This window comes from Carassius carassius, chromosome 3 (assembly GCF_963082965.1).
Source record: "Carassius carassius chromosome 3, fCarCar2.1, whole genome shotgun sequence".
Classification (NCBI taxonomy): Eukaryota; Metazoa; Chordata; class Actinopteri; order Cypriniformes; family Cyprinidae; genus Carassius; species Carassius carassius.
In genome coordinates this window covers 16,083,420-16,098,357 of record NC_081757.1, presented here as the reverse complement: position 1 = coordinate 16,098,357, position 14,938 = coordinate 16,083,420, and the positions used below count along the sequence as shown (strand labels likewise).

Genomic DNA, 14,938 nt, shown 5'->3' with positions numbered 1-14,938 from the left:
GTCTCGGCTGCACCTGCTAGATTTTGCCGGATGTGTTTGCTGGTGTTCTTAATCCTTCATCCATCAGCTGGGTCACTGTGTAAAGAGTGTGTATGAATTGTGTGTATGCAGGCTAAACTGCGTGTTTGCGTGTATTACAGAGACGCCCCCTCCAGGCTACATCAGTGAGGATGGAGAGACCAGTGATCATCAGATGAACCGCAGTATGGACACAGGTGATGCCTGTTATACCACCGTGATATTGTGTTCTTTGATTGGTTGAAATGTTGCATTTTCTATAACTGCACGGCTATGAAGCAGTTCCAGGATTTGTTGGTGGCTTTTCAGTTCCATATCACTTTTCCACATCGTTTTTGAGTTGCTTCCTGATACTCAATCAGTGGTGTAGGGAAATGGATCTACACAGAAGAACATTTAAGCATGAAAACCTACAAATTTTGACAAATGAGATGGAGTGGAATGGAAGTGGAATAATTGACTCTGCACACTTGAATGATTGGAAATCTAATCAAAAGTGATTTAATTGAAATGCGCTGTGTACATTCATACACCATTAAATCATTGATCTGTCTTTTTCTTTTCAGGGTCTCCAAATCTGTCACCAAACCCTGTTTCTCCTGCCCACAACAATTTAGGTAACTCTTATTGCTTGTGTGTGTATCATTTGCTTGGGAATTCACGGAAGTGTCCTAGCAGAGTAATCACAAGTGCAGTTCATCATGTTAACTATGAACATGATTTACTAACATTTGACCCTCAGGTGAAGTCCAGATTACTTTTGTCTTTATCAGGGCTGTCATGATGTCAGATTTCTGTGATAATAATGATTTACAAGGCAAAAAGATATATATGCTATCATCACTATATATATATATATATATATATATATATATATAGAGAGAGAGAGAGAGAGAGAGAGAGAGAGAGAGAGAGTGAGTTTATTACAACAACAACAAATTAAAATCAATCTTTTACTTTTGTGTTTTCTGCAATAAATCACACTCAAAATACAAGTTTAGGGAGACGGAGTAAGTTTGTAACCACAACTGGGAATTAGTGAACAAAAAGACCTTCTTGTTGATCTTCCTGCAGATCAGGGTGTTTAACGCCACATATTTATGCAATCTAAAAAACTCCCACACTGTCAAGCTAACTTTTTTCAGATGTGGGTAGAGATGTGGTGTATTGTGGCACGTTTAAGCAATACATGTTTTTTTATCCTTTTAAAATCTAAGTACTGTCTTTTTGTAACATGTTTGCTTGAAGAATTTGCTTGTGCTGTCTTTCTTTAAAATAAATAACAGTTGGTTTGACAATTTGTGAAAAATTCATGCTTTTCTTTCTGAATGTGGCTTGAATATCCAAATGCTCCTGGGAGCCACTATTTGTGGAATATTTTCCAAGTCTTCCTGACATCCGGTTGCATTAACCATTTTTCCTCATGATTCAGTTGCTAGTACAACTGAACACTATGCTAAAACACGTAATGTTTCATAAACTACTATACAACAGACAATAAATAAACTTCATACCTCGCGAAAACAGACATACTCTAGAGCATAGACGGTGTAGACTGACTTGTGAATTAATGAATCGGACAAAACCGTCTTGAACTGATGAGTTAACAGTTTGAATCAGTCTGATGACTCACTCTCTGACTGAGTCAAAGTAGTTTTTATTCGCTTATTGTAGTCATTATGTTCCTTATGTCCAACTAAAGGACATTTACTGTATTACATGAAACCTAAATCAGTGCAAATACTTACTGATTGTTCATAAAACAGTGTGTAATTAAAATACACATTTAGTAGAGTTGGTAGAAATGTTTCTCAGAGGAAACGGATTGCTGAAAGAATTGTTTGGATTTCCCCAAAACAAATTGGATGAAAACCACCCACATTAAACATCCTGTCAGTTAACATCTCAGTAAAGAAGGGCTCGCAGTTCCTTATGTATCAGATCGTGCTTTTGCAGACAAGTGCTCAGATCCCACAGCGATTTCTCTTCTTCACAACAGTGGTGTGTGAGTATGTGTCTGAGAGAAATGCCAGTGCCATAAGACTGTAATTGCATCCAAGTGATGATGGTATTTCCCGAATCAGCCTTTATTTCTGGGAAGAAACATCTAATCTTGACATCACAGTGTCGTCAGTTCCCAGTCTCATCGGTTATCCCCACCCATTTGTTTCTTTTTCTTTTTCATGTCTTTTTTTCAGTTTCTTTCCCTCCACCTATTTCTGTGCATGCCTGTTTCTTTTAGATTCTCTCCTTTTATTGTTCTTTTTTTCCTCTTTCTTTCAGATCTGCAGCCGGTGACGTACTGTGAACCAGCGTTCTGGTGCTCTATTTCCTACTATGAGCTGAACCAGAGAGTCGGTGAAACTTTCCATGCCTCTCAGCCATCTTTAACAGTAGACGGCTTCACAGACCCATCCAATTCTGAGCGCTTCTGCCTGGGCCTGCTGTCTAACGTGAATCGCAACGCTGCTGTGGAGCTCACACGCAGACACATTGGTATACAAACCTTCATTCAAAATCACTCATTCATTATTTAAAGATAAATTTTTTTTCAAATGTGGCAGCCATTTGTTTTTGCAGGCCGGGGTGTGCGTTTGTACTACATTGGAGGGGAGGTGTTTGCAGAGTGTCTAAGTGACAGCGCCATTTTTGTTCAGAGTCCCAACTGTAACCAACGTTACGGCTGGCACCCCGCCACTGTTTGCAAGATCCCACCTGGTAAGATGAAACAAGAGACCCTCAACAAATAGCCCTAATTAAGAGAGAGTTCAACAACTGAGCTACTGAATAGTTGTACTAAAAAGAATTAAAGCAGAGCCTCCTTCTTGATAGTTGCGTGACATTCAGCTAAATCAGTTTGTCTTTGAGTTTATGGACTGTGTTTGAAACTGCTTTGTGTCCATCCAGGCTGTAATCTGAAGATCTTTAATAACCAGGAGTTTGCAGCTCTTTTAGCCCAGTCTGTGAATCAGGGCTTTGAGGCCGTGTACCAGCTCACCCGCATGTGCACCATTCGCATGAGCTTCGTGAAGGGCTGGGGAGCCGAGTACAGGTACAATTACTGCAATCACTCCACTCTTTCCATATCTATCAGCGCGCTTGCCACTCTTGGAATTTGGCCTTCATTTGACTCACTCAAAGACTTTTGAATCACTTGTGGTGTTACTCAAAACCACAGAAGCCACCCGCACTTCCTGTTAAATTCTTTGAGTTTGATTGCCGTAATCAGCTTTTTGTAAAAAAGGATTATGAAAACGCGATGATGTAAAAACACTACAGCTTTTTACATTTAGATTTATTTTAATCTTGATTTAAAACAAATGGACCATAAAGAGAAACCATAATAGAAATGTTCCGAATATTTATAATAGGAGATTCACTAAAGATGCTAAAAAACAATTAAATTATTATTATTTATTTATTATTGTTATTTTAAAGAGTGTTAGATGATGGCAAAGGTAATCTACGTGTAAAAATAGGTAAATAAACGTGCAATTAAATTTCCAGTATTGGCTGATATAGATCCAGTAAGGCTGCACAATATACAGTATAACCACTATATTTGTCATCAGCCAGTATTAAAAGATTTTTTTAATTTATTGGTATCGGTTGGGAATTTTAATATAGAAGTTCATTTAATTGATAGATTTTAGGTTTGTTTTAAATTATTTAGACAAAATAGTATAGGATTATAATATCGTCCATAACAGTTGATTATCTCAAATGTATTAACTGAAAATTATTAGCTGAAAATAATCAGCTTTTTGGTATCGGCCAATTATAATTATAATATTTTGTATCCCTAATATCTAATATTGACTAAAACGATAAAGTCAAAAATCTCTAGTTTCAGCAGATATAAATAGTGGTTGCTAATAAAGGAAGTCCAAACCATTTTACCGCTCCATAGAACAAAAGGCGGTACTGTTGTTTTAAGGCTGTTTAAGTATAGACAGGCCTGCGGGGTCAAGGCAGGGTCTGACAGGCTGTGGTTTGCCGCTGTTTTCCCTCATCTGACTTGCTCTGACGTAGGAACGCAACTTGGTGTCCACCACCAGCTTAGCGTGTCCGTCACATAAACTGTTAGGTCTGCGCTGGCAAATCATTCCACACCAAACAAACTCACACATGGTGCACTTCAAAACGTCAGAGTTTCCTGGTCTCTCTCGCTCTTTTTCTTCCCCTCTCGCGCTTTTGAGTAACTTCATTGTTTGAGCCCAAGGAACCAAGACACTAATCAGAAGCAGTTGTGGGTTTTGACCAGGAACATCTGCAGTGAAAGCTTGAGAAGAAAGTAGGAAAGAGTAAGACTGGTGTGAGACAGAGTGAGACTGTGGTTTCCAGACAGCTTGGCGTGTGGAGACACAATCTGAGCTGTGTCAGGTTTCCCCAGACACCCACTCTCTCTCTCACGCCCCTCCACGTCTCCCCACCTTCAGATCCACCTCTTTAAGTGCTGACAAACCATCCCTGTTGCAGTCTTAAAATGCCATTTGAGCACTTTGGTTGGTTGGACCCTGTATTTACCATCACGTCAGTGAACATCATGACGTAGAACAGCACAGTGCCTTTGTCTGAATTCAGCTTTAGATTTTTTTCAGTTGTCTGTCACCTAAGCTGCCCCAGATTACTTGGTTGATAATGACACTTGATTTCACCTCTGCTCATTTTTTTAAAACCTTTGTATTGTCCAAAACTTGACATTAAATGTACTAATCACTTCACAGTATCTGAGTTTAGAAAAAGCCTTCCTCGCTCCCGTTTTGACTCCTACTCTCCTGCTTTCCATCTTTTTCTCTCTTAATACACTGTGTAGACTGGTCGACACTGCGGCCTGTGCTTATACTGTATTTCAGCACTGCCCTTATAAACAGCCAGAGGTTCATTCGGTTTACTGAGAAACTTGTGTCAGTCGATCAATACAAGAATTTGCAAAGAAAGAAAACAGTGGGCAGACAAATCATTGTTAGAGCTGCAATGAAAACGGTATAAAATACAAAGGTTTAAAAAAAATAATAATATTACATTGCATATACTCTTAACATTCAGAAGTTTTGAGTCGGTAAGAATGTTCTTTTCTTTTTTTGAACAAAAGTATAGAAGAAAATAGTGACAGCAAAGACATTTATAGTGTTACAAAGGACTTCTGTTTCAAATAAATGCTGCTCTTTTAAACTTGCATTGAAAAAAATCTTGAGAACTTGAGAGACAGTCAAGCGATCAATACAAGAAGCTGCAAGGGAACAAAAACAGTGGGCAGACACATCGTTGCTGGATAGAGCTGTAATGAAAAGGGTCTAAAATGTAAGCGTTGATTAGAAACACGATGTAGAACAGTAGCAGAACAGTTTAAATAACTAAAGTAATTAAAAGAGTTAAGAGGCAGAATGTTCTCCAAGAACTCACACCTAACTTCCTTTTTAATCACATTACTTAGAATTGTATGTATAACAAAAACATTAAATACACTGCATGTACACAACCATTAAAAGTTTGGATTTTTCATTTTTTTAAGTGCCAGACATTTATAGTATAATGAATTAAAAAAAAAGAAGAATGCAGTTCTTTCTAACTTTCTATTCATGGTTTACAGAAAGATATTACGGTTTTTAACACTGATAATAACAATACATTTCTTGGGCTCCAAATTAACATATTAGAATGATTTCTTAAGGATTGTGTGACACTGAAGAGTGTAGTAATGACTGCTGAAAATTCAGCTTTGCTTTCAGGATAAATTATGCTTTAAAATATATTAAATTAGAAAACAGTGATTTTAAATTGTAATATTTCAGCTGAGTCTAGGACACTAAATCTTACTGACCCGTTATTTTAGAAGGGTAGTGTAGAGTAGGGTTCATTTAAAACTTTTGTTTAATAGAGGGTATTGTTTTCTGTTGACCTTCGATTGATTGACACGTACATGCTCGTTTACTGTTGCAATTAACTAACATATATAACAATTATATCTAATGTGTAGCAATAAAATGGGCTTTCTCCCCATCAAAATGTTTTTCAATACTTGAACTATTTGTAAGGTTCACTCTCTGCACAGTGTAAAGATTTGTTTAATCGATATTAAAATAAATTGCTGGTTGTTTTTATTACAGCTTTAGTTGTCTTTGTTCAGAATTATTCTCCTAGTGGTTAAGTAACTGTAACTCATGTAGGAGGAGAGGGCCTGAGAGTGGTGAGAGACTTGCACATGTGTGTGTGTGTGTGTGTGTGTGTGGGCGGAAGGATTAGAGGAAGTCCCAGTGAGAAGTAGAGCAGTGAACAGCGGTTCTGAGACTATGTCGGTTCATGTTTGTGTGTGAGCACAAGCGAGGGGATGAGCATTGTGTAAACATTGTGGAATGTAAAAAAAGTGTGTTTGGCAGTGAAAACCAAAGCAGAGAACAGCAGAGCAAAGTTTACACACATAGCACATATCCAGACAATCTCTGTGATCTCCTGCTAGACATTCGCAGTGAAGTATGTCAGTGGACTATTCAAGAATCCATACAAACTTGAAAAAAAGAAATACATATATTATTAGTTTTAGAAACAAACCTTGCGATATGAAGTGCACTGATCTGATGCAGTTAAATTCACATATGAAAGTGTTCCATAAAAAATCTGTATACTTTTTTTTCTTTTGAGAGTTTGTGTAATCTCTTTTCTTTCTTAACTCTCTTTATTTCTCTCTTTGTAATGCTGTCAGGCGGCAGACAGTGACTAGCACCCCCTGCTGGATAGAACTGCACCTGAACGGTCCTCTTCAGTGGCTGGACAAAGTGCTCACTCAGATGGGCTCCCCCTCCATCCGCTGCTCCAGTGTGTCATAGGAAAAGTACTCCCTACACATATACAACAAATACAGTACAAACCACAAGATCTGGAAAAAAATAAAGTTCTTTCAGGAGTGTAAGGCTGAAGACCTTCATACCCACCAACCAGTTGGGTTCTGCAGACTCACTCATGTAACACACGTGTTTGTCTCATGCTGGAGGAGTGTATTACAGTTTATGTATATATTCTTTTTTTATGTCGTTGTTGTTGTTATCCATTTTTATTGCCATTACTGATATAAAATATTGCCATTTATGTTATATGTTGTTATATAGCATGTATATGCAAGATCTCTCCTTTCTCCTGTCTTTTATGTTGCTGTGTTAGGTACATGTTTACCATTACAGATATATGAAAGGCTTGATGATTTTTTTTTCTTTTGACATGAAAAAAGTGCTTTTTTTTGTAAAGTGGAAATATGAAGTTTTTCAAATATCAGTTAAACTGTATTTTTGTTCTTTTTTTGTCTTAGTCATAATAATGGAAACTTGGTTTATAATGTTTTCTAGTACATATCAAGAGCTCTATGCCACTTTTTTTTTTTGCAGTGTCTTCAAACATTGAAAACCCAAGTTAATCTTTTTCCATTTCGAGTTTCCCCACAACATTGAATTTCCATATCTTGTTCTGCCCGGGGCAGTGAAATGTTCTTTATAGAACATACATTATCTATTCACAAAGAAAATACACACACTGCTCAGCAATTCACCATTTTAAAATTCACTACACAGAATACTATGTAACAAACTTCATAACAGATTATGTAACACTTGTGAAAGTGTTATCTGTGCTTCACAATATCTCTGTTATGTTATGTTGAAATGTTAGGGTCTCATTGCACAGATGCTGCGAGCCTGATCCTTTTCCTACGGCCGTTTTCCAGTTGTAGTGTTTTTCATCTCTAATTAAGCTAAAGATGTATGTGGACATTATTTGAGGGGGTTATAACTGTGCCAGCAGTCCTCTGTGAGCGTTTTGTAGGATCTGGTCTAGTGTTGATTTCATCTCTGTCTGCAGTGAACCGGCCGTCTGCTCTGTGTGAATGAATAGGATTCATCACTCTTATAACAATGTGTTGTGTCGTGCTTTCATTGTTATTCGCTCGGTGTTAGTGAGTGAGTTCAAGGTCTGGTGAGGTCTCTCTATTGTCAGCTTCGGAGAAAAAGTTTCTCTGTGTGTGTTGTGGTAGATTTTAAAAACTGGGCATTACATCATTTTGTGCACTAAGAAGTTGGCACTTCATATCTCACAGTAGCGGTTGTGTCTGTGCATACTGTATGCACACACACCTGCGGGTCTTCATGTCCTCTCATCCTCCAGAAACAAAACTGAGTGAGTGTGCCTTCGCAGCAACTTTCATTACAGAGTTTGTAAATAGTATATTTGTTGTGGGTTGACCTTTTGATCTTTTCTCAGCTGAACTTGTAAATATGTTTAATATATTAATTATGCATGCTTATTTTCTGAAATTCATGCCATTTGTACTGTAGACTCTATTTTGCTACCAAATATTTTTTCAGAAGTGGGACGGGAAAGTAAATGCTCTTACCTCCGTGTTTGAAAGGTGAGGCTTGTACTGCTGGCAGGTTTTTGTAAGGTTAACCATGTGTTTTTATACGTCAGATGCTCATAGGATATGGAGAAGGGCCTGAAGAAGGGAAATGTCACAGTGGGCTTTGTGAAAGCCAGATCATGTACAGTACTTTCAGTTCACCGCAGGTCAGTGTGACGCGCTTGCAATGAGGAGCTGTTTGCATGCTTTTTGAAATCCTCTGATCTCCCAAATGTGTTGAACTGGAATCATGGAAGAAAGTATAGCATTTAGGTGCATTATGTACTTGGAAGACAGTAGAAAATATGTGTGACATCTGTGTGTGTGTAAATGTTCACAAGTACTGTTGGGTGATTTAGATGCTCTACTCTGATAAAGTCAGAGTGTTATTGTGTTGAATAGGATTCCTTGAAATGCATTTAAACCTCTTGATGTCATCCAGAAAAAGACTAAATAAAAGGTACTGAAATTATTCAGGAAATGATTTATTGTCCATTTAAGCAGACATTAAGTGTTTTCTTTAAAAGGAAAAAAACAATCTGATCTCATTTTCTCAACAAATTGTTGAATACATTTTAAGTAATGTGCATTTATTGTGCTTGTGTTAATCTTTCACATTCAGTGACGTTGTGGCTTAGTGGTGATTGTTGTGCTTGACATTGTTAAATTTCTTCTTTGTACAAGTATATAATCGTTATTATTTCTCTCCATTTTTAAAGTTTTCTCAAGAGAAAAAAAGTGTTTGTTGTTGTACTTTTAATAAATATGTAAATTAAAAAGTCTCATTTGTCTGATTTGTTCATTTTCACAAACATTTTCCTCCTTTTATCCGTGTTCCAGTTAAGTTCGGCTTAGTTTTTTAGGATCAGGACAATGCAGTAAAAGGTGCATTGCTAGGATACATGTAACACAACCCTGGGCTGTGGCCTACTGTACACTTTTTTCCTTGTCAAATGTGAAAGCTCTCTTTATTCAGAAGACCCTAAGGGCAGGGAGGCACTGGAATTCTTCCCAACCACACGTCTTCACAAAATGTTTGTTTGTCAGTAAAACATAGGTTAATAAGTAGAGCAACCTCCTCACATTGAAGTAGTCCAGGTGTGTGGTGACTTTGTGGATCACCTGGTGCAAGTGAGTAAATGATGAACAACTTTGACCCTGAATCAGGATCACATAAATCTTTTCACGCAAATGCTAAAATATCTACAACACCATCTCCTCATTGACATATCAGACAGAAACCAGACTAGTTTAGATGCTTAAACTCTCAACCCTGCTCTGCTGCTAAAAAATTAACGCTGAGGTTTTAGGGTCAAAACCTACTAACACCGAAGCTCATGAATCATTCACGGCTTCTCGAATGCGTGGGGCACTGGGTCAAGGTTTGTTTCAGGTTCATGTGGCAGCTGATTTAGCTCCCTTACAGATTTCAGGTTAGATGTAGTCTGGTGGATTATTTCCGTCGCGCTGGCGCCCTCTGTGGGCAGATGAGAGTATCGCGTGCGCTGTCACGACGCAATCAGACGGCAAGTTTGTTTGCGCCGTTCAATCACCATCAATCATCTCTTTTTTTTTTCGTTCAACCAAAACACTTCACACCTGGTCTTCATTGTCGAGTAAACCCGGGATTAGAGTTTCTCCAGTTCCACCCACAGGCCTAGTTTTACTAGCTGCGTCAGATTTAGGAATGTACTGTACATTGAATTACACAAAGAACTTGCTTCTTGACCTGAGCTGAGCAAATTTTCAACATGCACGAAACAGATGGCGAACAAACAGGACGACCGACCTACTGCATTCTCAAAATGTGCAAGCAACAAAACACTTTACTATCCCATAATGCCATGAGTGCTGCTAGTCATGCGTCAAAAGTTCAAAACTAGAAATTGCGGAAAACTCAACGGACTTTCAGGTAAAGAATTTTGTTCCTAATTGTTGTTTAAAAGCATTCGGGTAAATTATTTTTGACTTTTTTTACTCTTTTACGTCATGTAGGCTATTATGATATAATATACTATAGTGTTTTTTCAACCATACTACAGTAAAGTGTAATATACTGTATATATTATAGTATTTACCACACTTTGTTAATGAATGCTACAGCATATAGTATTAACTATAGTAAACTGATAAACTGTAATAAATATTACAGTAAACTGTAGTGTATTGTAGTATATTATACCTTATAGTTGTAGAAAACTTCGTACAGTATTGGGTAAAGTAATTTGTTTATATTAGAATGGTTGTTTTATTACCACAGCAACTATAGAATTACCACAACAAATTAATTCAAGTACTTTACTATAGTAAGGTTCAAAAACACTATTGGAGCACAAAACCAGTCATTAGTAGCATGGTTTATATTTTAACAATTGCCACCAACACATTGTATGGGTCAAAATTATAGATTTTTCTTTAATGCTAAAAATCAATAGTATATTAAGTAAAAATCATGTTCCATGAATATATTTTGCAAATTTCCTACCATAAATATATTAAAACTTAATTTTTGATTAGTAAATTCATTTGGACAACATTAAAGGTGATTGATCCAGATCTTCAAAAGTTGTGTCTTGGCCAAATATCGCCCTGTCCTAACTATATTTGCTACCTACTAACTATATCGTCCTATCTCCAAACCATACATCAATTGGAAGCTTATTTATTCAGTTTTCAGATTATGTATAAATCTCAATTTTAAAAAAAAATGACCCCTTATGGCTAGTTTTGTGGTCCAGCGTCACATACAGTATAATTAGGAATATAATTAAATTGTTATGCTATTTCTTATAGCTAATTTGGTATACATAAATATGGGTAAATAATTTTTTTATTGAACTTATTGTGGTTATTTCCAATTTCTATTTTATTAAGGCCTATTGATTTCTATTTATCCTATTACCCCCATTGCTGTATTTGTTAATATTTTAAACAAATAAAAAGATGTATAAATGCAGCTAAAATCTTTTTTTCCTTTTCTTTCTCTTTTCTTTTCTTTTAGTAGTGAAAATGACAAGTAAAATTAAACAAAACATTGGTTAAAAAAGGACCACTTAAAAGTACTAAGAAAACTAATAAAGTTACAACAGATAACTAGATCAGTAAAGTAAAAAAAGGAGATACTAGGACACTATTATAATCATACTTAACTATAATACTTTATCATAGAATAGTCCTTTAGCATTACTTTACTGGAGAGTTGTCCTTACAGCTTTTGATGAAAGACTGACAGAGAAGATAAACTGAACAGATGACTCTCTCTCATCCGGCTGACAGCATCATGATCATCACCAGTCTCGTGACAGCCACTACCTTTGTTGGTAAACAAATTAATCTTCTTAAAGGTCACCATTTGCTGTAAGGCGTCGCTGTCTGTCCTCTCGTGATGGGCGCAGGAGAGGCTGTCAGATTGTGTTGCTATCAGCATTCTGCTCAGGTGACTCACACCTGATTGTGGTGCTACGCACTGCTGCGTCACAGCTGTCTCCAGACAGAAGATAAGACAAGCCTTGCGTCTCCAACTGCCGCACACTGGAACTCTGCCCAGCGGCCGATGCATATCTCTACTACTGGCTAGCATTTCTCCCTTCGAGCCTTCTGTCTGCGACAAAGATAGACTCTCTGCCTCTCCTTAAAAAACGGGAACACCTGTTCTACTTAAGACCTCGACTCGGCCTCCAGAGAGCTGAGCCTCAGCACGAAGCAAAAATGATCAGGAGCGCTTGGACTGAGCAATGGGTGTTAGATGTAGGCATACTTACTGTTAAAAGAAAATGGCCTAGCACACCAAAATTGAGTGTGAGTCACAGGACTGGTGCTAAATGTTCTACTATTTCAAGCAGATACTGAGTGACTGGGTACAAAATATTTTTGTAAAAGATTCTGTTTTACGAGAAAAGACTTTTCAGTCCTTATACCTCAAAATAGCACCTTTATTAGACCAAGCTGCAGTTACACAAAAGCATACACGAGATTAAGGTTAAATGGCTAGTTCACCCAACAATGAAATCTTTTATCATATTTACTCTTTGATTTGTAGGATAATTTTGTATATAGTGTGTTATGTTAGTATTATAGTATTATTAGTATTGTTTGATCATAGTTTTGATGTTTTTAGGCTAATGCTTATGTTTGTAAGTTAACCTTAAGTTTTGTAAAAGAACCTTATGAACCTTTTACGACCACCACTAATAGATACTGTTATCCAAGCTAAAAACTGTTTAAAATTAGTTTATTGTCAAGTTCAACTTTAGTTGAATTGTTTTATTAAACCTTCCAATGGTCCATTGACAAGTATGTCTGATGTAACGTCACATGGATTGTGAAAAAGGTCTGTTGACTATGACTGTTACACAGACGGCGAATCTAACAGCTTTAGTTTTAGTCCAGCAGCTGCCAGGCTTCTGATTAATGGCCGCTCAATCCCTGCCCAATGAAGAGTAGCCATTTGAGTGGGACAGAAATCAAGACAGCGACCCATTACTAATAACATTCTGCATGAGCAGTCTATTGAGTGCACAGACCACTAGTGGTTATTGTACTGTTGATGACTGTGTGAACCACATGTGAGGGAGGGCAGCAGGTTAATAATCTAACCTTTCAGTCTGAGCATTCATATCCATGTACACTGTATACACTTACTGCAGTACTGAAGTCTTGATCTTGTTAAGCTCTTGACTCAAGACCAATTGGTAGTATATGATATCACTATCAGTGCTGTCACAAGGTTTTTATTATTTACAAATGCTTTAGATTATCCAACACATTACATTACACATTTCATGGGGAAAAACAACCCAGTTAACTTGGTCTGCTCATTATACATGTGTAAAACAATGGCCCTCCACTCCTAACTGTGTCATTGTCATTTTGAGCAATCATTGCCATCATATTTAAATGCATAATTCCTATCATTCTATATATAGCCTAGTGTACAGTTTATAGTCAGTATAAACCCGATCACATAAAGATACAACAATTGTTCAAATATTGGTATAAAATAATGATAATATTAAAGTCAGTGAAGATATATACTTTATTATATATATTAAAAATAAGTTTAAAAATATCGTTTTTGTTTTGGATACTTAGAAATATAATCTCCATAAATCCATATAATACAAGTTTATGTGATTCTCAAAGTAGATGCTGAAAAAATGTAAAATATAAGTAAAAAATGTAAGTAGGGTTGTATTGATTTCCATCAATTTAACTTTCTGCTGTTTGTTGAAGCATCAGCTTTGAGGGTACGAAGTGATATTGAATGGATTCAAGGAGATGGATTATTTTTCTAAAAATCTTGTGTTCATCTGAATAAAGTCTTATACATCTGGGATGGCATGAGGGTGAGTAAAGCACTTGACAGTTTAAACGTAGTCAGAGCTACTTTAGGGTCTGATCTCAGTGCTGGTTTCAGGTTTGAGAGTCTTTGTTTGGGTCATGGTCATGTGCAGACTTAATGTAGACAGATGGATTTCAATCAGAGCAACAGTTGCTGATGTGGAGAGAAAGACACAATGATCTCTTCACTGTTATTAACTTGCCAAATGTTGACAGCCAAGTCTCAAGCCAATTTGTTCATTCCAAATTTGTGTGGTATCTCTCTGTCAAAGCAGTTTAGCTGCAGGGAGGAGAGGAGCAGCATCTGGATACTAATGAAGCACTGAGGAGCTAGTGCTGTTCCTAGTTGTGCTGTCATGTCATGTTGTCCCCTTGTCAGCACCACACAGACGTTTTTGTGTTCCATTGTTCAAAAAGAAGTAAGAACAGCCCAGCTGGTGTCATGTAATTTGGTTTATGTAACTGATCAGTCTGATTTTGATTGGTTATGCTGTGCAATAATAATGCTGAAGAAATATTTAATAACTCAGATCTCATAACAGATGTCTCTGGATTTTAGAGAAAAGTTTTCCCCATGGAGTAAATCAGTTGCTTGGGTTTTGGATGCAGCACCATTGATGTACTCTAGCTTTCCAGCTAAGAGAGTACTGCAGCAGCAAAAATATATCAGTTTTACACTGCTTTTATCTCTGACTCTCTTTTGTCCTTTCACTCTTTCCTCACGTTTTCATATATATTATATTTAAGTCCACATTTTCAATATATGGATGTTTCTTCAGAAGTTTGGTGTTCCAGGGGTGTCTTTTCTGTTTGTTTTATGTTAAGGTCATAGTAAACTTTTATTTTATTTTATTTCCCAGCCTTCGTAATTTGCTTGGCTACTTGTTAAATGCCTTTTGTGTGTATAAATTTTCTATCCCCCCCCCCCCCCCCCCAGAAATTTCAGTCTGAAACTATGAATATAAACCACTGTCCTGCAAATAACATTTTATTTAATGAATGTGAAGAAAAATGTCCTTATGCAATATTACATTATGCATAATTTCCATTCCAGCTGTTATTTTGTGCGTATGATACCAAAAATGCTATCTATAGAATTTGCTTCAGTAGGACAAATGAGTTGGGCATTTTGTTCTAGCTGTTAATTTTTCAAATCACATGTTATCATATAAATAAAATAATTTGATATGTATAAAA

At 36.8% G+C, this 14,938-nt stretch overlaps 1 protein-coding gene across 1 annotated transcript in view; it reads left to right on the top strand.

Annotated features, from left to right (window-relative positions):
- smad3a (SMAD family member 3a) overlaps positions 1 to 8,227 on the top strand; it is a 32,694-nt gene extending 24,467 nt beyond the window's left edge. The window contains exons 4-9 of the mRNA XM_059530997.1: positions 141 to 215; positions 585 to 635; positions 2,302 to 2,514; positions 2,599 to 2,736; positions 2,926 to 3,070; positions 6,722 to 8,227. Coding sequence (XP_059386980.1) covers positions 141 to 215; positions 585 to 635; positions 2,302 to 2,514; positions 2,599 to 2,736; positions 2,926 to 3,070; positions 6,722 to 6,845 — 746 coding nt within the window. The 3' untranslated portion in view covers positions 6,846 to 8,227. The remainder of the gene's footprint in view (positions 1 to 140; positions 216 to 584; positions 636 to 2,301; positions 2,515 to 2,598; positions 2,737 to 2,925; positions 3,071 to 6,721) is intronic.
- The last annotated feature ends 6,711 nt before the right edge of the window (positions 8,228 to 14,938 follow it).